Below are 23101 nucleotides of genomic sequence, written 5' to 3'. Positions count from 1 at the left end.
TCTTCTGGCCCAGAGAATGACGCTGTCTGTTATTCCTGAGTATTGCACTGTGGATGAGGACAGAGTCGTGCAGACAGAGCTAAAAGGGAACAGCTGCATCCACCACTGACCATGCTGTGACTGACCAGAGCAATCCACTCCATAATGACCTATCTAGAGTAGCACGTCCTACTTGGAAAAAATAATTATCTGTCAAGTAGAAATTTTCCCAATAAAAATAAAGAAGCAGTTCTTGGAGGTTTTGAACTTCATCAAAGACTGTTCTTCCCTAACAACCAACGTAAGTGGGAAAAATACTGTGACACTATTCTGTGAAGAGGACAGAGACCAAGAGAGAAGTAAGTGGCTAGAACTGTTTTAAGCTTTAAATCACTACAGATTTTTTATTTATTTATTTTTTAACATGCTCCCCGTAGCCCACAAAAAATAAAAACCATAAACCACCAACTTGGTAAAGATGTTTTCTTAATGTTTTAGCACATGGGAGGAGAACACTATCCAGGTTTGGGGAACTATCCAAAATCGTGGTCAATGGTTACATACATTAAGTATTTAGGAGACACACCACAATCATACTTGAACGGCTAACAATTACTTCCTAAGAAGTTAACTGATAGATAGACATAACTCTGGTGAGAGCAGATTTCATTTTGTTCTTCTATTTTCTCCTATTTTATTTTTTAACATCACACCCAAGGAAGGGCAGTTGCACAGGCCAAGCGATAAAAGCATTGGCCAAACAGCAAACCTTCAGATCCTGGGAGCTTTACCAAAATTATTTTGGCCAAAATCCTTTAAAAAAACCTACTCTGTAAACTCCTAGGCAGAAGTGGGTCAAGTCACTTAGGGCCCATCCAGGCACACTAGCTACGTAGTGGGTTGGGTCCCACTGAGTGTTGGATCCTGCTTCACCAGCTTCTCCTCCAGGACTCAGGAAGGAGAAGGATGAAGGAGTGAGAAGGACTGTTCCCTTTCCTTGCAACTGCTATGGGGAGGGATTGGGGTAAGTAGCACAAGCTATATTGGCTTGGCCACTGCATGGTTTGTTTATGCTTTCAGAGCTGCTGGGCACTGGCAGCAGGGAAGAAGGGCAGGCTGAGAGCCAGGCCTGCCATTCACATTGCTTCTGGGGGTACAAGAATATTCCAGGCTGCTCTTACTCTGACAATATAAGAAATAAAGGCAGCTTTGGGAAGGGTGTGGACTTAGAAGCTAAGAAGTAGGTTTCTCCTGTGCATCTGATTCATGCCTTGTATAGCCACCAAGGTAAAAGCCCCCATGGACCCATCCCAGACTTCCAATTAAACCTCTGAGGATGTCAATTTTGGGAACAGAGAAACTTCCACACACAGCCCTAAATTACTCTGTGCTCTCCCAGCCCATTTCTCCACATGCCCATCTGCTTCTCCCAGAACTTCCACCCCTTTGCATGGCTTGACAAGTCCCACGGGCCTTTCTCAGCCTTCCTTGTCCTAGCTCTGAAGCCACCAAAGGCAAGGACAGAATAGGCATTCCTGTGTCTTTGTTCCTGGAGTGGCCAAAGACAGTTTTGCTTTCTCCATCAAGAAACCCTGAGCTGGCTCTAGGTCAAACTAACCTCACTGAGTGCAGCAGAACCTAAAGGCTGAGAGAAACTTATTTCCCTATCTCAGACACTTAAATGTAAGCTACCTGTCTCAGCTCCCACTGCAGTCAACGCCATCAGGCAGTGTAGCCTAAAGAAGTATTGACTCAGTTTCCACTGGCTACAGCTGAAACTTAGGTACCTAATTTCAATACCTTGAAGCACCTTAACTTGGAGCTGAATCACTGACCCCTAGTGACCAAGAACAAAATTCCCTAGAAGGGCTAAAACTCCAGCACAAGCTATACAGAAAGGAGGTAACTATGTTAAATGCCGAGGATAGTTAGAATAACATGGAAAATTCTACTAGATTCACCTTATTTTTTGTGGAAGTGACAAGATGAAATATTTTCAAATGCTGCCTGACACAAAGCTAATTGGATGTAAAAGTTACTAGTTCAACAGTACCAAGGGAAAAAGAGACATATAAATAAGTTTTCAGAAGAAACCTATTTTCTGGCTATTCCCCAAGAACACTCTAGCTTTCACTATGCTTTCTGACTGTAAATTCATACTTTCTCAGTCTTAATTCAGGCAGGCAAACTAAATTCATACTAAAAACTCAGGAAAACTAAAAATTCATACTAAAGCATTTGCTTTTCAGAGCAAGTTATGTTTAAACTCCACTAACCACAGTAAACCCCTAGCAACCAACTACTAACAGTACACAGCTATGCTTTGTGAAGTCAAAACTCAGAAACCAGTAATGACCACGGTAATTATATAATAATTGTGGTCAGATTCATTGAGCTACATAGTATGGTGACCATATCTGAATATTTACTAACTTACAGCTTACCACAGTTCATTAACCACCATCTCATATGCAGTATGTTAGATGCTTTCAGGCTGTACAAACACACTGCAAGACAGGGAAACATCCTTTGCCAACTTGCCTAAATCTATAAATCTTTGCTATCTGAAACTAGCAAGTAATAATTAAAAGGCTCCTCTTATCTTTCCAAATTCAGTCCTACAATGTGAACGTAAAAATTAACCACTGCTGTGAAGTCTCTCATACTCATGTTTAACTGCACCCATGCAGCAGCTATATGCAACAAGAAAAAATGAGGATCTTCAACAGTGAGGAAGTAAAAAAAGGATTTTTGAAATGTGAGTGGGGGGGAAGTACAGTCTGAGTCAATATGACAGTTTACTCAGCTAACTGGGGAATGCTATGACTGCCTAGTTGATGTTCAGTGCATTTTCATATATAGATGAAGTTGTTTAATTGAATTAGTGCTAGAATGAGCAGCTTTCACTGCTGGATGTATGGTTTTCCTTTAGTTTCTTGCCTTTAGATGAAGTAGGCTAACAGAAAGGCAACATTTTTGGTCTCGGCAGAGTTACAAAGAAAGTTAAATCACATTTTGGCTGGATTGGAAATACTAAGGGAGTAACAGTATTTCTGTTCAGTTTCTACTGGATTTTTGGTAAACTTTAATGGGCTATGATAAAATTAAACCTATCATTTTCAGGACAGGAGTAAAATTACTTTGAGACATTTCCCTATGAGCACACAAATTAACATCTATTGCTTTGACTATTCCACATATATAAGGTCGACTGCTAGGACAGATCTTGGTCCAAAACCTGTCAATAATCACATAACAGGCCTTGTATGATTTCACAGCCTTCACGTCCTCAAAATAATATTGGGTAACACTTTGCAGGCTTTTGTGTATGCATACATTTCAACTAACGTGGGGCAAACCTGGAAACTGTAGGGGAAATAAATGCTAGGAAAAAAACAAAAACCAAATAAAACTATCTTCCAAGTCTCCGAAGACACTGTCCTCAATGTGTAGGTTATCTGTCTTTCAGGATATCCCCCCCTGCAAATTCTAAGAAGTGGGTCTAAAATAAGAAACACAAGGACAGAAGATATCTGAGCTATGGATGCACCTGCAACAGGAAACTTCATTTCAATGCAAATTTTGCACAAGCACCTCTTGTGACAGCAAACAATTGTATTACTCTGCTTTTCCGGATTTTTCTGAATGTCTGTAACACAAAAGTCAGTTTTTAAAAAGTGCTGACGTATGGACATGTCATCCGCAGTTGATTACAATGACTAGCACCTCTGCTATTTGTAATTCTGAATCGATAAATTTCTGTGGAACTAGTAAATGAATGAACTAAAGTACTTTAACTCATGAGTATTTTTATCATGTATTTCATTCTCTACATTGTTCTACCAAGACAAGAGAAAATAAGACACAACTGTAAGGAAGGAAAGCTTGAGTTGTTTGACTATTTTGTGTGACTCTCAGCTTTACACTTCCAAGAACTCTATGGAAAGGATGAGTATATTCTCATCACTGCTGAAAAGAGATATGGGTGCATGTTGTGCTCTTCTGGAGAGATTTTTTTACTCTTTCTGCTTTTGTTTTCAATCTAAAGCAAATTCTATGCTTAGTAGATACCTATGACCACTCATCATCATTTTCTGAAGTTCACGGCTCAGTGACTAAACCTCTCATTAGAAGAAGGAGGATTTTCCCTCATCAGGATTTTTTTCCACTTCTGGCCTCCTGTATTTCCTTCATTCACCTGCTTGTCTTTTCAAGGAAGATGTATAAAGTTAAAAATATACAGCACCAGCATTCCTTCTTTCTGCAGTTTATTCAGTGCTGCCAGCCACTGCTGTGCACAAACTCTGCACCCCAGTATTAGCAGCATGCTGGAGACCATGGGGTACCACATGAGAGGCTTCTCCAAGCCAACAAGTTGTGTAAACATGTGCTTACTGCACAGGTGACAAAGTTTTTGGCAGCTCAGGGATGATTAAAATCTCCAAGACCCTGGATTGTGCCTCTCTTTAAGCAGAAGGAAAATGGTGGGTAAATACAGCAAAATCACGCTTACCATTTAGCAACAGCTTTTCTTTCTTCATGATTTCAGTTTTTGTAATCTTCCTGTCAAAAGTTGTTTATTTCATACACAGCCACTGCTGCACAAAGCCCTGCTAATCTGCCCTTGCTGCCTCCTCCTGTGCTTCAAATACAGTAAGAGGTAATTTTCTTTGCTTATTTTTGTGTAATTTATTAACGTGAAGGATGTGTACTTTTCACTTAAAGCCTTCTTTATACAAGTTTGAAATAACATGTCTTAGATACAAGCATTAGATATTTATTAGACATAAACGAAAGTACTGTCAAACCTGACACTCAAAACAAAAAATTCTCATTTCCCTAACACTTCTCTGTTCTACAAACTACCATATTATTTGCTGTACTGAGATTCTGACCATGAAAGACTGTTCTCATTGGTAAACACAGTGTAAGCTTCCAACTCTATTAGCATCCAGCGTATCTGCTTGCCTAAAAGATTTCCTTTTGCAGTTTTCATTAAACACAGAATCATGCAGTGAGGTGAAACAGATTTAGAAATATAATGTTCATGTTTTCAGGCTGGGTATATCACCCAGAGCATGATGAGATGTTACAACTGCACTTTCAGCATTTCAGGACAGAAATAAGAGTTAATTGGATCAGACTGGCTCTCTCATGCACCCAGACACACTTTGGAGATGCTCTGAAACTGGCTTTCTTTAGCTTTTCCTTACTAAGAGTTGCTACCTGCATCCCATCATGGTAAGCTGTTGGACACTTAGGAAACAATCAAAATCATTTTGCTGGGACAGAAGAGTGCAGCCCAAGGCTTCTCTATGCCAGCCATGGTTTGATCCTGTTCTATCCTAAAAACACCTTCAGGTCCCAAACCCACTACAGCCCCAGATCTAGATAATGGACAGACCTGGAACAAATATGGACTCATCAGTCAAAGAACAGATAAGTCTGAATATTGACCAAGAAAGTGGCCAGAAAAAAGAATTTTACTCTGTCCCAGCCCCATAGGATAAGTCAGATTAACAACAGGCTGTTATAACTAAGAATTAGGGCCCTGAGCTGTTACATTTCATAACTTTCATTTTCACATCTGTACGTAAGTATCACTCATTGCTGCTCCCAACAACTTACTGTTGTGTTCAGTGACAAAATACATAACCTTGAAAAGCCTCACCAACCCTGCATTTCAAAGGCATTTCATAATTGTTTACCTCTTGGCCTGAACGGTAGTACTGTATGTTCAAGGCCCCCTTGAACTTGTGTAACTCAAAACTACCTAGAAACTTTTCCTCAAATGATTCTAATTTCTTCAGGGGAAAAAAGCAAGCAATAATTACAACATATTCAAACAAAGGATTTTTGTTAGGGCTTTTTGTTAAAAATAAAAAATTCCCTTTTCTTTTACTCCAGAAAAGCAGTTTTCATTCCTACTTATTTCAAAGGAATGCCTGTAATTTTGCGGTATTATGCAAACCCCAATTAGCAGTCCACAAGGTGTTTTGAAAAACAGTGCCTAATGTGTTACAGACACATTTAGTGGCCAACTTCCAACAGCCTGAAAAAATGCCTTTTTTGAAAGAAAGTTTGGGAATTAAATCCGTTCAATGTTACTGGGAAATGCTGATAGAAATAATTCTTCCAACAGTTAATAAAACGTTATTTTTTTTCCTATTAGTTGTTGGTTTACGTTCTCTTACAGGAAAAGAGCAGGATATCTGTGGCAGTTGAGCAATTTGGTTTCCTTCAGTCTTTCCTTAAAATCAGTTCCACAACTACTTACTACTGAGCAAAGTAGTTATTCCTACAAATCGGAGCCATTATCTAAGAACAGTTCGAAACATATCCATCAATTACATTTGTTTACATTATTCAGATTTTCTTTTCAGTTTCCTGGATTTTTTTTTCACCTGAACAGTGCCTAGCGTAACAGCATGGGTACCTAGGCTGCACAATAGGGCAACATCCAGCATTAGGTTTTACAACAGTATGAACAGTAGGGGATGGGGAGTGCTGTTTATCTTGGGAGTTATCAAGACTATGACTGAGCAGAACACCCTGCCTGACACAGCTTACTCACACCTCATCAAGACCCCACAGATTTAAAATACACAAAACAGCACTGACACACACAAGGGATAGTGAAGTCACTGCTCATTCACAGTGCTGAGGTTCTATTCCTTCCTTTCTCAGCAGAACTACAGAAATATTTTATGAATGTACAGTCAGAAGGAAGCTAAAGGACATTATACGTATATGCATTTCAAATGCTCATGACTATATTATGCATGTATTTTATTATTCCTTAATTTCTGTTCCATGCAGAGGAAAAAAACCCCATCCTGCTAGTAATCCTTTACAAGTGATCACAGCCTAGCCAACTCCAATAAGCATGTTTTATTGCTCAATTAGTTCTTTATTTCTATCATGTCTAGGAACAGAAGCTAGATCTCCAAAAGTTTAAAACCTTTTTCTTTTGGCTCACATTCTATACACACAGTTTCTAAAACTCTCATCCTTTCTCACTGACACATAAAAGTTCCTGCTCTCCTTTTTCCAGTTTCTCATCATGCCCCAGCTCCTCATGAAACTCCAAGAGGCCCTGGCAGGCTCAACACCCCTCTCCATTCATTTGCCAGCATAAACTGGGGCAGAGTGGGCCTTACTGGACTGAGGAACAGAAGGGAGAAAGCTTTATTACAGTCACACGTGAAAGATTTTAAATACCATCAGGATAAATACAAAGGGAACGTGTACCTTAAACTTCAATAATTTTTTTCTAAATGTGTAGAGTAACGTGCAGATCAGCAGTCTATACATAATGTAAATAAATACTGACTGTTTGAATCTGATATATGAGCTTGTGGGGATGAGTGTCATTTAATTCCTTCAATAGCATGTCAAAACTGATTTTTGTGTTGGTTTACCCAAGAAGTCAGCTTTCCTGGCCAACTGCCATTTTACTCTTCCTTGTTTCAAAATCAGCAAAAGGGAAAGATGTATTTTAAAAAATTAAAGCTACAAATCAATAATTTAAATGTTTCTGAGGAAGGATCAGAGCTTCAGCTGAGTGATTCTTATAAACGTTGGCTTACTGGTCCTCAAGCAGCCAAAATCAGGTCAGATGGTCCCTTCTGGTTCACTGTTGCTCAGTCTAAGAAACTAGTAAGGGTCAATTCAGTTACAAAATATGGGGCACAACCTGTTCTGCTACAACAATCATACTGGTAGCAGGTCTTGCCAAAAGGCTACTGCTTTCAACAGTGCAAAGTCTTCCAGGCAGTCACCAACCTTCTTCAAGTATAAAGAAGATTAAGTGATGGTACTCAAAGTGTATTTTGGCTTATGAAGTAATTGCCATGCTGCTGAAGGTACCATCCCTCTAGTTCTGAAATGTTAGAGGAGTATGCAAACACCCCTAGCCTCCCCCAACACAAAATAAGCTATCTAACCTGACTAATGAACTTGTGGGGCAGTAACTTGAACTTACCACCCTGGTTTCCAAAGTTATCATCCATCTGTACCCATATGCTGCATGCAGGCTGGTTTTAAAGGTGAACTGCATAGGACACTGAAACAAACTCTTGTTTTCGCCTTGCCAGTAGGCATAATAATCTCTACCAAAGATCAGCCCTAATGGCAAAGTAAATCCAGAATGAGAAGAGGGTTTGGCCCTCACATTACCTGTTAGCTACCATGAAGGCTCTCCAAGCCCATCCAGTATAAAAGCAAGAAACTGAATCGTAGGATTATAAGCTTTTTCTTGTTGAATTACAGCAGTAAGAAAAGCTGCCACTCTGAGCCTAAATAAAGTGCATTTAGGGCTTGGGCGCTGTTTCAAGTTCTTATTAGCTCCTGGAAAGGTGCCACAGCAGCTCAGAATCTCTCCTGCCTGAAGTTGCTTAACTCTGCTGTGCAAGGAGGTCTGCATCTGCACAGAAAGAAGACTGTTGCTTTTGATTTCCTATCTGTGGCCCTGCTTAGCTCTGTACAACTATATGCTTGATGTGCCATGAAGCCCAAGCCAGAGGCGCGGGTCTGCTTTCAATCTCAACGTCTGCCTGCACCCCTTGAAGCAAAACTCCATGCCACACAGCAAGACACACAGCACCAGACCACCGCTGATCCCATGCACAGATCACCTGTGACATGTCAACACTGTTAGCCCTGAGCAGCTTCTGAGTGCCTCATGCATAATATATGCTTCCTTAAAGTGTTTTCGGTGTGTATTTTGACACTGACGCTCCATGCTCACTTCTGATCTATTGCACACTGGAATGGATCTAACAGCTCTAAATGCTAGCCAGCTTCCCCCAGAAAGCATTAAGTTACACACAGAGTCTTTGTTCCACACACGCACACATACCCCCACAGAAAAAAGCCTTAGCACCTTTCCTGTAAACCATTTCATGCCTTCAGTAGCTAAAAAGGAAATAGAAGAAAATCAGCTCTCTCCCCCACCATCTTAAGACTCATACAGAAAATGCCTCGCAGTAGTCACCCATCCTCCTCCTGCCTCTCTAGGTATCTTTTCAAGCAGTGGAGACCACTCTTTGAAAAACCATCTCCTGTGGTAACCACAGGTTTCATTTTCAGAACCTGTCACTGGCAATTTAGGATAATCACAAGCTGTGGCTCCACCAGCTGGACTTCTCGCCTTTCTCAGCTGGTCACACCAAAGCTTTCAGGCTTGGCTTTCCACCCAAAGCAAGCAGAAGATATACCACTGGAGGCATTAGAACGGGAGCTGGCAGGCAGCTCCTATTATTATTATTTTTTTTATTTTCATAATTTCCCCCATGTTTCTTAATTTGTGGAAACATCCTGTAAACAGAGACAGCAAAATTAAATATTTGCCCAGCTCTTCCCTGGTTCCATTGTAACTTCTGTGTTTGCAGATTTTATACTTGATAGCAGAGGGAGAGAGGTAACAGAAAAAACAGTTTTAATATTCCACCTCCCTCTCCTCTCTAAAAAAAAAGCACTCTTGTCCCCAAATGGGACAGAACACCACTTCCGTTGTGCATTGCTGCCTCCTGTTCACTGGCCCCATTCCACCAGCCCGTTTCTATCAGAAGTTTGTCCAAAGACATCTGTTCATCCATACCAAGACCGGTAATGAAAGGCATTTTCTTATTTCATCTTTGAGGATAAAAGCCTGCAGTGGAGGTGATATACACCCTTGCTTTCAAAATGTTTTTGACTTATACACCACTCAAGATAGGCTACATAGCTTTGTAACGTTCTGTAGCACTATGTAAGTAATGTCCTCATTTAGTGGCAGCTAATTTCTGCTCTCTCCTTATCTAGACCCATTAAATTGCTTTTTCCCCCCTTTAAAAGATTTTTCAACAGCCATCCAACTGTTCTAACTTCACATGGATTAGTTGCACTCCCCTCCCAAGCCATCTGTCTGGCATTCATATTTTTACATGCTTCTCTTTTTACTATCATGCTGCTTCGTATTATTTGATCTCTGCTCCTTCCACTTCTGCCTCTCTGTGTGGCTCAGACAGTCCTGTGTTATTTTATCAGCCTCCAACTGTAAGAGCAACCTCAGACAGATACAAAGTTTTCCTTTTCCTGCCTGTTCTTGCTCACAAGAGGCTGAGACCCTTCTCTTGATAAAAAGATGTTTCTGGGAACAGGAACAGAACTTTTGAACAACTGTATTATAGACAAAAAAACTTCTACTGGCAGCACCTTACTAGTTCACCTGGGAAAGCTTCTGACTCCTACACACCAAACAGTTTTGGTGGTTGCAGTGTTTGAGATCTGGTACATAATGAAGTTTTAATAGAAAATTAAGTTTTGGTATCTACTGTCTCCTTCTGAACAAAGGTGAAAGAGAGGCTCCTCCAGGGCAAAGAATATACATCTCCTGGCTGAGACATGTATTTTAAATAGTTGCTGGTTAGTAGCATACATGCCTTTGCATGGTGACAGTCGTCCCAGTAGCTTCCTCTACCCTAGGTAGATGAAGGTGTGGAGTGGGTATCTGGGAGAAAATAGGAGTTCTGCTGACTTCAGCTAGGGCCTAGACATTTACGAGACATTTCACAAGTCATTTATACTTTGAGAGTGAAAGCTGTGTTTGTAGGGGGCATCAACAGTCTGCAGACTCCAACAGGACACAGTCTTCTCTACTGTGTGCTGTCCTTTGGTAAAGGAAAGGAGCAGTAAATAAAATTCTGCCTGTAACAAGGAGAAAGATGGAGGAGGGCAGGAGATGTCAATCTTATGTTGAAAGAAGCATCAGCAAAAACCTGCTGTGCAGACCAATGAAGGCTGCAAGGGAGGAAAATTTCAAAGGCTATCTAAAATAGAGAAGAAACAAGCCTGCAGGTGCAGAAGTCAGTTAAGTTGGAAGACAGAGGTGTGTATTGCAACAGAAAGAGAACTGATTTGTAGTGGGGTAGTCAGCATGGTCACAGTAATTCTGAAAGACACTCAAAGGCATGGTGGCTGAGGAGTACAAAAGGACAGACTTTGCAGTATGAAAGGAGAACAAATGACTGTTGAGAGAAAATGAGGACTTTACAGTGATGGTGAAAAAGAAGTCCTGCATCAAACTGGTGCTCTGTCTTTCTAACATTGAGAAGAACCAGCCCATGAGACTGGAACTTCTAGCTGTCTTACACTTTCCCACTCTCATCTCTCCACCTGATCTAGAGTCAGCATGGAAATTGAAGTCACAAAGTCTAAATGGAAAAATGGTGGGCAGCAGGGAGGACTTAAGCAGATGACCAATTCTCAATTACGATCTAAGCTTCAGTAGCTCTGCCCCTGCTTTGTAGTGTTGCTCTTAACTCATGCTGTTAACAAGGTCACATGCAAAACATTTTTCTGCCTGTATGACAAGACAGCTAAGTATAGTGTTCTCCCCTTCTAGTCATTAGATCCTATTCAAAACATATAATCTCCCAAGTCTCCAGTCTGTGCAAAGCCAGACATCAGCACATCATTGGCTAAAGGGCACCTACTACAGTCTTGTGAGGCTTGTGTTGCAGATTCTGTCAAGGGGCCAACATTTAAATAAGGTACCTTGCATTTTCATTATGAGAATTCCAGCCCACTATTAGCAGTTAGTTTAACTTTTAGTCTGTTTTGCCAGCTACTGAGTACATATTTAATGATGTGCATTGCTGGCAAAGGGGAATATCTATTCTATTGCTATTTCAGTGAGAAATTACTTGAGCTTGCAGAGTCTGCCTAGTTTGAGGTGGTAACTTTATTCTGAATCCCATCTCTAGAATGTAATTATGATTCGACAGCTATGCAACTTCAATAGATGATAACATTTTACAGACTGCATATTACAACTCAGAAAACCAGAAAATTGTATTCTGGAGGTAGCTTAAGCATTTATTTTACAATAATCAGGTAGCTTCTTAGACATTTAAAAGTCAGACTTCTATCTTAATGAACCAAAACTTCAGACAGATTATTAGACAGTATCTGAGCATCCAGGTCCTACCAAAAAGATCATACATTTCTCATGAGTATGCCACACAGGTAAGCCACGCAGACTACACGGTCAATGTAGCACTTAACGACATGGCTTAGTGGTGGATTTGGCAGTGCTGAGTTAGTAGTTGGACTTGACCTTAAAGGTCTTTTCCAACATAGCTGATTATATCAGTCTATGATTCAGTGAACGAAACCCATTCTATTTAGGACAGGAAAATCCCTTCCTCATGAGTATCCTACATTCTCCCCAGGCAAAATGGGGTCTTTAAGCACACTTCTGTCTTAGGCTACTTAATATTATTTGCTGTACTTCACCTTGCATGCAGTATTTTATCTGCACATTTATGTCCTACTATCTCTTTTGCTTCTACTACAGGCAAGTTAACTAGCACTGAGAAAGAAAAAAAAAGACATCATGCTGAAACCTTCTGCTTACTCATAAAGCTGAGCTACTGTAGGCCTGTAACAGCTCCTCTATCCTCATGCCCGCAGCATGCCTTCAGCATAAGCCCCCACACTGCTGTAACTGAATTGCTGTCCTTACTATTTTCTGTCACTTTGGTTTAGATGCACGAAGCTATAAAAGCTGATAATTCACAAATCATGAGATGCTCCTTAAAAGAAAAAAAAAGTCTCTGAGAGTTAATGCACAACTGCATCAAGCCTGTATTATCTGTGTCACTATGCCCTTGATCCACAGCTGCAATTATGGTTTCCAGTAAGAGGGCAGGACTACTTGACAGAAAGAAGGTAGAGAAAAAGCTCTGACAGTACTGGTATATAGCAGTGATCACTGCCTTATTCATGACTGACAAAGAAGGAACTTGGAATTCAGTAAGACATGCTAGTGAACTGAACAGCACTGAAGAAATCCCTCTTCTTCCAACTCCTATCCATTGGTAGTCTCCTTTAAGTGCCTGCTGTTCCTGCTCTGTTTTCTTCAGAACTTCTAGCTTGCTGAGCCTAAGTAAGATGTTCTCACTGACCTTGCTTAGAAGCTGCTGACACTGTCTCACCTAAAAGCCTCACATCCTCTGCCATTTTAGGGCTGTTTGTAGTTCTCAGCTGTGCAGTAAATTATTCTCTGCTTAGTCTCTTTTCCAGTGGTCACGGAAAGTAACACACGTCTTCTACACACACTGAACTGGAGTTCAAGAAAGGCCCTGAGCTATTGCCAGTACTTATTCAGTTAGCTGTAGTTCCCAAATGCGTGCATTGGGATGTATGCTCACTGTGCTTCCAGGAAGAGAAAGCAAGTGTAATAGCTATGCAGCATGTATAAAATTCAGAATCTTTCACACATAGTTTTCTGTTTCTTGCTGCTACTGTGCTTGAGCATCATCTGAATTGTTATAGTAACCCGCAAGCAGGACATATTCTCCCTCCCCCCCTTCTTTTAATGAGACAAACCTGGATGCAAAACCCAAGCTGGATCAAATCACTCTTTTCAACATTTCACAGAGGAGCCCAGTCTCTCTCATTCCTTTATTCTCTCAGTTCCATTTGGAATTAGAAATGCAATTGCTGAATTACTGTGAAGGCAGCTGTTCCTGCAGTGTATCCACTCAGGCTGGAAGCAGGAAATAAAAAATCTTCCATGAAAGCCTATAATTACAAGATTTCCAGCTTAAGTTCTGCACACATGAAGTGTTTGGAAGATGTTTGGATAAGCAAAGCTGGGAACACACAGCTATTTGGAGAAGCACCTGGGTGCTTCACTGAACCAGGTCTGCTGATAATCAAGATATATGCACAGATAACCCCCCAAGGACTACCTGTTGCTATCCTTAATTAACAGAAAGCTTGTTCAGAGAAGCACTTCTTACTAGCCAAGGAAGAACTTAGCCATCAGCTATTAAAACCAGGCTAGTGGACTGCATAGTTCTGCACCTGTCAGAATTTTGACAGCTTAAGAATGTTCCATGCCTGCATTTTCCAACTATTCTGTATGGGTTTTATATCAAATATTCACCTATCACATTCACCTAGTGCTACACACTAGTTTTTGACTATTTTGGAACATAGCTCCACCAAGCTTAAAACTAATTCCTTCCACTTAGATGAACCTATTTTACAATTTAACTTTAAAGAGCAGTGTTCAGGCACTACTGTGTAGTACTTAGTTTAGTTATTCTGACTGATCTGTAATTCCAGCAGCTGAAAACAAAACATACAATCTCAAGGTGGTGCTTAAGCAACGGGGAATGAAGCAATGCCTGCCATAGCACAGTGTGTTCTGAAAACCCTCCATGATACTGCTTCATTTCTAACTGCACCTGCACAGAGCATCTTTTAACTAGACCTCAGAGTTAATACTCTGCCCTTATCTTAGGTCAGGGATAGCACAAGAACACCGAGATAACAATATTTGGAGGGTATTACCTCCATGCAAGCCAGAGCTGGCTACAGAGGAAAGGATTTCATACTCTCCCAAGGCAAGCACTCCTTTTCGAAAACAGATCAGAGCTGGGGAAGTTTACAGCCATTTCTCCAAGTAGTCTTTTGTGTACAAAGAGACACTTAAGAGTAAACCTCCCACAGAGTTTCACCTAGAAGTACCACTGAACATCCCAGTTTAGAATTAAGCCTATCCATGTCCATGAAAAGCCTCTGGCTTCAGTGCAATCTGAATCAGGTCCTCAGCCCCTGGACTGGGGAGCTCCCACAAGGAATCACTCACAAGGATTGCCAGCAACCTCACTGACTGATTTAAAAACTTCCATTTTCTCACAGAACTTTTAAGGATACCTGAGTTCAAGATATTCTCTTGCAAGAGCAATGGAAGGGTTTTGCCCCTTTTATTGTTACTGTAAGAAGGGGAAGATCGGACAGTGATACTCTGGATGATGAGCCTGTGAAAAACCCTTGCTGTGTTTGACCTTCCCCTTAGTACAAACCTTAGACCACACTATGTTCAGCTTTGCACCATCGGGAAATTTCAAAGGACAATGCTGCTTCCTAGCAGGAGACAGGTTAAGACAAGAAACTTTCATGATCAAAGCATATTTCAATCTGGAAGTCTCAAGAAGGCTTCATTTAAGCATTTGCACTTTTTCAAGCAGACCAGGGGAAGACAGGATTCCCTCCCGACTAGCATGTTTTACAGTAATAGTGGCCAGAACTGGCTGCATGATTGCTGTGAAGAAACAGCCTGAGGTCAGCCAACTTTTTTCAGTCAACCTTAAGAAGCTGACACTGGGGTGCTCCTGCAGTACAACTCCAATTCAGACAAGTCTGGCCATTTGTAAAGATGCCCTCTGGAAATGTGACAGCATTAAGCAGCATGTGAGCAATCACAAGTAGTACAGTTTAGAATACTCTGAACACAGAGCTCTGGGGAGGAGGAGGAGGTCAGCATAGATCATAGTGGATGCTTGTGTTGACTGGAAAGCCAAACTCACACTTCATAAAGCAGGACTACAGAAATGTGTCTGGGATGCATGTCTCCAAGCAAACAGTTTTAAGAAGTATTATAGACCACAAGTTGGAAGTTTGTTATGAAGGAGCACTGAAATAGCAGACACATTGCATACGATGCTCTACTACTTTAGAAGCACTGGAAGTTAGATGCTGTATCAAGCCTCCCACAGTGCATTTTAAATGCTTCTCTCAAAACATCTAAGCAATACATAAAATTACAACTGCTAGGCAGGCATGGCTAATGTCACTACTGCTTTCTATTTGTAGCTATTTATCAGTTTAATTTTTCACAGAGTATAAAGCACTTATGAGTCAATTTACCAAAGATAAAAGAAAACTATCAGCTTTAACTCTGATGAAGCAAACTAGCATAGAAAAAAAAACCCAAAAACCAACCAAACCAAACAACCTCACCATCAAAAAGCCTGTTTGTATTATAGTGCAGTAGCTTGTCCTTTACAAACCTATTTTTATACAAAAGCCACATCCGTGGCTCCTGATATTTAGAAGAGCTTCATTGAAGGCAACAGATCTTACCACCATAGCTCACTGGAATTTGCTCTATTTGTGCTTATAATTTTTACCAAAGTACTGATTTGTCTCTGAGTCAACGTACCAATAAGGCCTCTGTCACTTTTCTAGCACACCAGCAGCATTACCTTCTGCATGCTGGTCATCGCCCAACACGGGCAGCTACATGCTACCTGCTAACTTTACCCTGAACTCTATATTGTAATCTTTTTTTTTCTGTTGTGGCTGTACATACTTGAATAGCTGCTCAAAAAGCTTCTCCAAGTATTTCTGCAAACAAATTCTGTTTTCCAACATTCACAATAATGAAAACAAAAAACATGCCAGCAAGGCTGAACTGAAAGACCATTCAGAAACTACACAAAATGATGAGATGTCCAAGCTATTGGCCAACCCCCTATTTGGTTCTCCATAATTCACAGGTTCAGATTTTAAGCATTTTGTAATTATTAATTCTTGCAGTGGGACTACAAAAGCATGCATGAGTTTCAGGACATCACAACTAAACACAATTCAGTAAGCACACATCGGAAACCGGCTGCCCAGTGAAGTGGCTGCCCCATCCCTGGCAGCATTGTCAGTTTAGATAATGGCAAGAAGTTTGACTAGATCACAGAGTTGGAAAGGAGACAGCTGATTGAAGACAAGTAAACGGACACACCAATATCTGGGTGAGATCCCCCCAGCAACAAACTGTAGGACATAGGAATGATGTGTGGTACTGCTTGTTTTTCTTCCTCATGGCAAAGGGACTCATCAGTTCACGATGAGTGTGATGCATGCATGAATCAGAACCTGCATTTCTGAGAAAACATCTACAGGCAGAAACAGATAGGTGGAAAAAAACTATTCACAGTTATTTAAAAAATCCACAAAGAAAGATCAGTGTCTCAATAGACCTTGATAATTCTAAGTACCACCTTGTCTGAAAGTCTTCCATGTCTGCATATGTATAAGACTCAGTACAGAAAGTGTCACTGGAGTTATCTCAGATGATCACTGTAAATTGGAGAGATTGCTAATGCTCATAAGGCTCTTGGAGGCAGACCAGTATCCGTTCCCCAGTCAGCTTTGTTTAATCTGAAAAGCTGCTGCTGAAATCTAGAAAAGGGTGATAAGAAAGTCAGGATCATAAACAGAACTCTTCTGCTTCGTACAGATCAGCATGGTTTCAGTTAAGAATTATCTGAATAATTCAACTGCAATAATATCAACACATGCTGTTATTTCATTCAAGTAAAAAGCATTAGCTTGCAAATAATCTCTTTGAAGCACTGTAAGGAATGACACTAAATTATACTCATTTCCCACCCAATGCTTTTCAAATTAATTATGTTCCATTCTCCCACTTTCTTACTATCACATGGCCAGTTTGAGTATGTGAAATGGCTTCTGGCACAGACAGAGAGCGTCTTCACCAAACCACAGCTTTGTGCTGATTTGGTCAGGAATTGAGAGGGCAAAAAAGAGTTACTAAGCAACAGCAGGCCAGTAGCAGGAGAAAGGTCTGCAGTCTTAATTGATACTAACTTTAAAAAGCAGTGCCACAATAAGAGAAGGCTCAAGATGTGAATTTTACTACTTCAAAGGGAAAATAAATCATCTTTAGAAATCCCAGACAGGCAGTCCTTATGAGATCAATCCCACCTATAAGCTACATGCATTGCAAACACTTTTTTTTTTTAATTTTTTTTGGTGGGGGGTAGGGGGGAGATTGAGTAGCTTTTTCTCATCAATGAACAAGAAAGATAGTGCTCTCATTTGAGAATGCACAACGCATAGTTTGGTCTCTAGCAGCTCTCTATTCCTACCTCAGGAAAGAAGAATGAGGTATAAATTACAGCTGTATGTGTCCTCAAGACATTGCCATCCACAGAACACAGAACTGATATCATGTCCAGATAGAGCTCTCCTTCCTCCTCACTACCTACGGCTAAGAGGGTTGCTCCTTTCTACAAAGCCAGCCCAAAGTCAAGCCAAATCACTCAGGCTAGGACAAGGGAATTTGCTTAGCTAAATCTCTATTAACATGATCAAGCAAGGAGAAATCCTGACAAGTTTCCTTCCAGAATCTGTATTTACTTCCTCCTCTTCTACTGTAAGCAAAGTAGTTTCATGAGGATGTGATAACAGAACATGACTTATCACATGAACACTTACAAATTTAAATGAAAAGTCCTTGATGTGGAAAGTGCTGTGAACTCTACCTCTGAACAATCAACCTTTATTTGCCTAGCTAGCAGTACCTAGTGCAGAAGTTATTTGCTTTAGCTTCACCTGAAGAAAACCTGATTTCCTATTGAAATACTGCCTAATTATAAGATGTAAGTTATATAGGCTTGTTCTTTAAAGGAGCCAAACACATACAGAACACCATACCAATACGTACCTGATTACCTCATACTACTGATCCTTCCAAATGATTATCTTTTCTTACCATTTCTGCATTCTTTGATTTGGCACTTGTTTAAGCATAAGATTTGGCACTAGATTTCAGCATTTACTGGTTTTCCCACATACTCTGATGTACTTAAAGTGACTAAAATAAAACCACAAGAGGGAAAACTACTAGGGTGACTGTTGCTGAGGAGGAAAAACCAGCAACCCAGGTCTGGTTCACTCAAACTGTCTGATGATTCGTATTTATAAAGTGATGAGAGTTAGAGTCATCTTCTGCTCTGTTTGTACTGCTGCAAGTCAACTGAGTTTATGAAATAGGACCTGGCACCATGAAGAGAGGACTGTCCCTTCACAGGATACGAGTAATAGCCACTTGAGTAAATGCAAGTTACTCATATCCTGCTAGTGGACTAATCTGTCTCTGTACATTCATGCACATTTTTAGTTGCCTCCAGGAATCTGAAGGCGAATCTCATTTGCTACCTAATGAAACTAATTTCACCAGATCTAACACAGGCATACTGAAAAACCACTATTACTCATACATGAGGTATAAGCAGTGCAGCATTTCCTAAGTTCTGTTTGATTAGGGTCCATCTCTGAACACTCACCATTCACCACACAAACCTCAATCTTCCAGGCTGGCTATGGTACATTCCCAGCTGATTTCCTCAAAGTCTTAAAGAGCAATTTGACCTCCTCTTTTTTATCCACAACACTCCTGTTATTCTTTCAAACTGAAGCAATTCCCAAAGAGTAGGGTGCCAAGATGTACATCTTCCTCACAGCCTGAGAACTTAACTTCTCTTTTTCAAACCAGAAGTGAACCATGTATTTCTCAGTTTTATTAATCTGAAATAATGGACATACAGTGAGCAACCAGCCAACTTTGGTGAGCACCCAGAAGTCATACACAGATACTTATTTACTATTCAAGTTTATATATGCAGTTATTCACATAAAATACATACACACATGCACTTCAAAATACCTGCAAGGAGGTTATTCTACATAAGAAATTAAATTGTTCTGGTACAAAATACTGTAAATTGTAAGTATTGATAGAGGGTACACCGAAAGAAGGTGAAGGCATAATCTTTGACAACTGAATGCACTCGAAGACTTTAGTGACCAAGTTGCAGAGATGAAATAATCCAGACTTCTGAAGGAATGAGACACACAGTTTCAGTAAGTCTGTTAAGTCAAGATAGTACCATGACAGGAGAGTAAAAAAATTACCAACTCATAGCGAGACAATCGTAGGCCTGTAAGCCTGACTTCAAAAGAAGTCAAGAGGTTTTGCAGGAGGCAAGAGGTTGCCTCCAACAGAAGGCAAGAGGTTTAGAACCATAAGCAATGTGGAGGATGGGGTAAGACGCAGTATCAACTAACTGAAGGAAAAAGTACTATGCTAACATGACAACTCATTTCTACCTAATGATATTACATCAAGTCCAACGTGGACTTTAGTAAAGCATTTGATTTGGTGCCATATAGCTCCAAGAGAGTTAGTGAATTAGGAAAAAAACTGACACGCAAGATTTATAGACTTCATTAAAAAACATGCGCTCTTTAGCCAGTAATACACCACGTTCAAAGAGAAAGCAGTGGGACAGGGCAGTGTTACTGCAAGAATGGGTCTCAAGTTTTTAATGCTGGTAGCTAACAACACACAAGCCTTAAGGGTGTCGCTCCGCAGACGGAAAGCACGGGAAGATCATGTGAAATGAGCCAAGCACACTCAGACCGGCGTGAATTTACGCGGCGTAAGAGGAGAGGCAACAGCGAAAATGACCGGGAAAGCCCTGGGAGCTGGGGCGATCGCAGCCACCGCCGCTCCTGCAGCAGCCCATCTGCCCAGCGGCCCCGCGCCGCCGCCGCTGCGGAGCTCCGTGCGGGCAGGGGAGAGGCTCCAAGCTCCAGCACCAAGCCCTGGTGCTCTGCTTAGGGTCAGCCTCCAAGCCGCGGAGCTACTTGCTCTCATTTTTAGCTTATCTTTTATCACCCCTTTTATAAATCACGCTACAGATTGCATAGGAGAGCGCCACCAGCAAACGGACCTGGCTTCCAGATCCGGCACAAACTCCGCGTGTGTGTGCGTGTCCGCGGGAGGAGAGAGCGAGAGCTGCCAAAAGCACGTTTTTAAACCCATCGGGCTGCGCTCCCCAACCTGGCAGCGGCCCTGAGCCTCAGCAGCGCTGCCCACGACGGGACGGACCGGCTCCGGCCACAGCCCCCGGCCAGCCCCGACCCCCAGCCCCAATTGCTCCCAGCTCCCCCGAGCAGCAGGGCGAGGGAAACCTACCTGCCGAACCGCCCAGGGCATCCTCGCTCTCCAAACCCCCTCTGTGCTTCGCCCCGCGGAGCTCCCCATTGGACTTCCAAACGAGCTTTACCATCTTGATCATCTCGGGCAAGTCCCAGGCCAGGGTCCCCTGCTGATAACCGGGCAGGCTGCCCATGGGAAAGGGCATGGGCTCTTCCCCCGTCCTCCTCCGCCTGCCCGGCTCTACAGCGGGGAAGAAGCGCTCCAGCACCGGCATCCTGCCCCGCACCCCCCGCCGGGGAGCCACAGCCAGCCCCCGGCCCGAGCAGCCGCGATGGGCATCCAGAGCGGGGAGGGAGCGCCCGGCCGCCCACCGCCACCGCCTGGAGAAGGGGGCGCGCCCCGCAGCCGCCTGGCCCCGGCTCCGGTCCCGGCCCCGAGCTGCGGGCGCGGAAGGAAGGAGCGCTAGGCTCCGGCCGCCGCGCTCGCCGCCCTCACGCCCGCCCTCTGCGCGATCTCAGCCCGCCGCCAGGCGCCGGCAGCCGGGGCGAAGCGGCTGGCGGGCAGGCGCGGAGCCGCCGCTCATGCCGGCGGAGCGCAGAGCCCCGGGGGCGGGGGCTCCGGCCCCTGCTGATGCCGGCGGGGCCGGGCTGGCAGAGCCACCCCTCGCACCCCACTGATCGCGAAGGAAGAGGCTGACTTTACCCCTGCCGCGGTGCCATGGGGGAGCCCCCACCCCGCCGCCTTCCTCCTCGCCCAGCTGGCTGCGGAGCCGATGGGGGTTTTGGCCTCTTAGTCACACCGGGCAGTAACCTCGGCCGCCTTTCGGCCGGGAGGAAAGGCGGTGATTGACGTCCCGCCGCGAGGGCCGGGAGCTGGGCAGGAGGCCCCCGCCTGCGCCGCTTTCGGACGCCAGCCCGAGGGACGGTACCCGAGTAGAGCATGTAGAAGGGCAGCCGAAGGTGCCAGCGCCTGGCGGGTCAGAGAGGAACAAGCTGCTGAAATAACAGTTTTGGGGAGGGTGCGGGGTCTGCGCTGCGTCCTCACCGCTTTGGCTGCGGAGTTCCACCTGAACGGGTTGACGTCAGGACACTGCCTGGTGGCAGCGATAACTCTGAGACTCCCAACGAGAAGACAATTATTCATCGCTAATATTTAATAACAAGGCAAAGCCGCCCGGGAGAATGCTCTGTCTCACGCAGAAATGAGGTGGTGTGCCGGGGCTCTCCAGCCGGGAGCGAGCACTTCCCCTTTGGCCAGGCCTCGCAGCAGCACCCGTCCTGTCCCCAGGATCCCTGCCCGGGAGGGGCCTTGCGGTTTTCAGAACTTTTATATTCCCTTTATACAATCTATCCCTTTTAGCTTGCTGTCCTTACTGGTCTGCCCTGTAGCTGTTAGTTTGCAGAGTGTACAGCAAAGGGGAAGAAGGAAGGTGGACTCGAACTAGTGCTTGGTTTTCAGTAAAATTGCAGGAGATGCATTTAATGGGATTTTAGTGGGCATTACACTATTTTCTAGCATCTATACCTTTGTCTTCTCTGGGTTACATTTAATATTCTGCCTTCTCTGCAGATGGAAAAATAAACTGACAAACAGGATCTTCCTTCATGGAGGAAGAGGAGCCAAGAGCATGGACTGAAAGTTAACACCCTTACATGTAGAAAACAGTGTGCACAAGCCTTTTATACTCATGTCAACATCGGCACGGGCAGTATGCTGTTTCCCCTCTTCTAGGAGCCTGTACCATGGTTATGGCACCACCTCAACCGACATGTACCACCTCAAACTGACAACTCTGATCCTTTTAAAAAAACTAGCCCTGTTTTGACTGCAGGCTCTAGTGCCGTTCTGTTAGCACAGTACACTTTCAGATGGCTCTGTCTTGAAATTGTGAAGTGCTTCCAAAGTATTATACTATTGTTGTTGTACTGTTATTTGCAGAGTCCTAAGCATCAGGATATCCTGACTCTTTGAACAAAGGGGTTAAGGACAAAGAAAACAAATAGATGATGTGCAGTACAGTAGCACAAGCATTAAGACATTCATACAATTAATGCTTATTATTTTGTGGAAAGGCAAGTTTTAATGTTTTTAAGTTTGTATGGTTTCTTGTGATGTTTTAGGTTTTTCATGTCAGAGTGTGTTGTGCAATTACTCTTTAGGGCAATGTTGTTCCTGTTAGAGAGGGATAAACTGGGCCAAAATATTAAAGAGGCTGCTTGTCTGTTGGGCAAATTAAACTTTACCCCCCAGTTACATAATTTTGGTTTTGAGGTACAAGGAGTTACAGTAACTTTTTTGTTGTTTTGTTTTGGGTTTTTTTTGTAGTTGTTATTGTTTTTCCTCTTTGTTTACCTCTGCACTTCCTGCTCCCTGCTGGGACAAAGAGCAGAAGTGCCAGAGCACTGCAAAGGGCTATCCTGGTGGCACTTCCAGCTTCCCTGGATGCAAAAAAATTACAGATATCTGGGAAGAGAATGTATTCACAGATGCTCAGCCCAGTTTTAGATGAATATCTGAATATTTAAGTGCCTAACAGAA

General features: G+C 42.7%; 1 protein-coding gene across 1 annotated transcript in view; it reads right to left on the bottom strand.

Annotated features, from left to right (window-relative positions):
* The window catches only part of PDE7B (phosphodiesterase 7B), a 77948-nt gene extending 57028 nt beyond the window's left edge, over positions 1-20920 (bottom strand). Inside the window, exon 1 of the mRNA XM_013130464.3 lies at positions 20600-20920. Coding sequence (XP_012985918.1) covers positions 20600-20837 — 238 coding nt within the window. The 5' untranslated portion in view covers positions 20838-20920. The remainder of the gene's footprint in view (positions 1-20599) is intronic.
* Positions 20921-23101: the final 2181 nt, after the last annotated feature.

The sequence above is a fragment of the Melopsittacus undulatus genome, chromosome 3 (genome assembly GCF_012275295.1).
Source record: "Melopsittacus undulatus isolate bMelUnd1 chromosome 3, bMelUnd1.mat.Z, whole genome shotgun sequence".
Taxonomy (NCBI): domain Eukaryota; kingdom Metazoa; phylum Chordata; class Aves; order Psittaciformes; family Psittaculidae; genus Melopsittacus; species Melopsittacus undulatus.
This window is presented reverse-complemented; position numbering and strand designations above follow the sequence as displayed.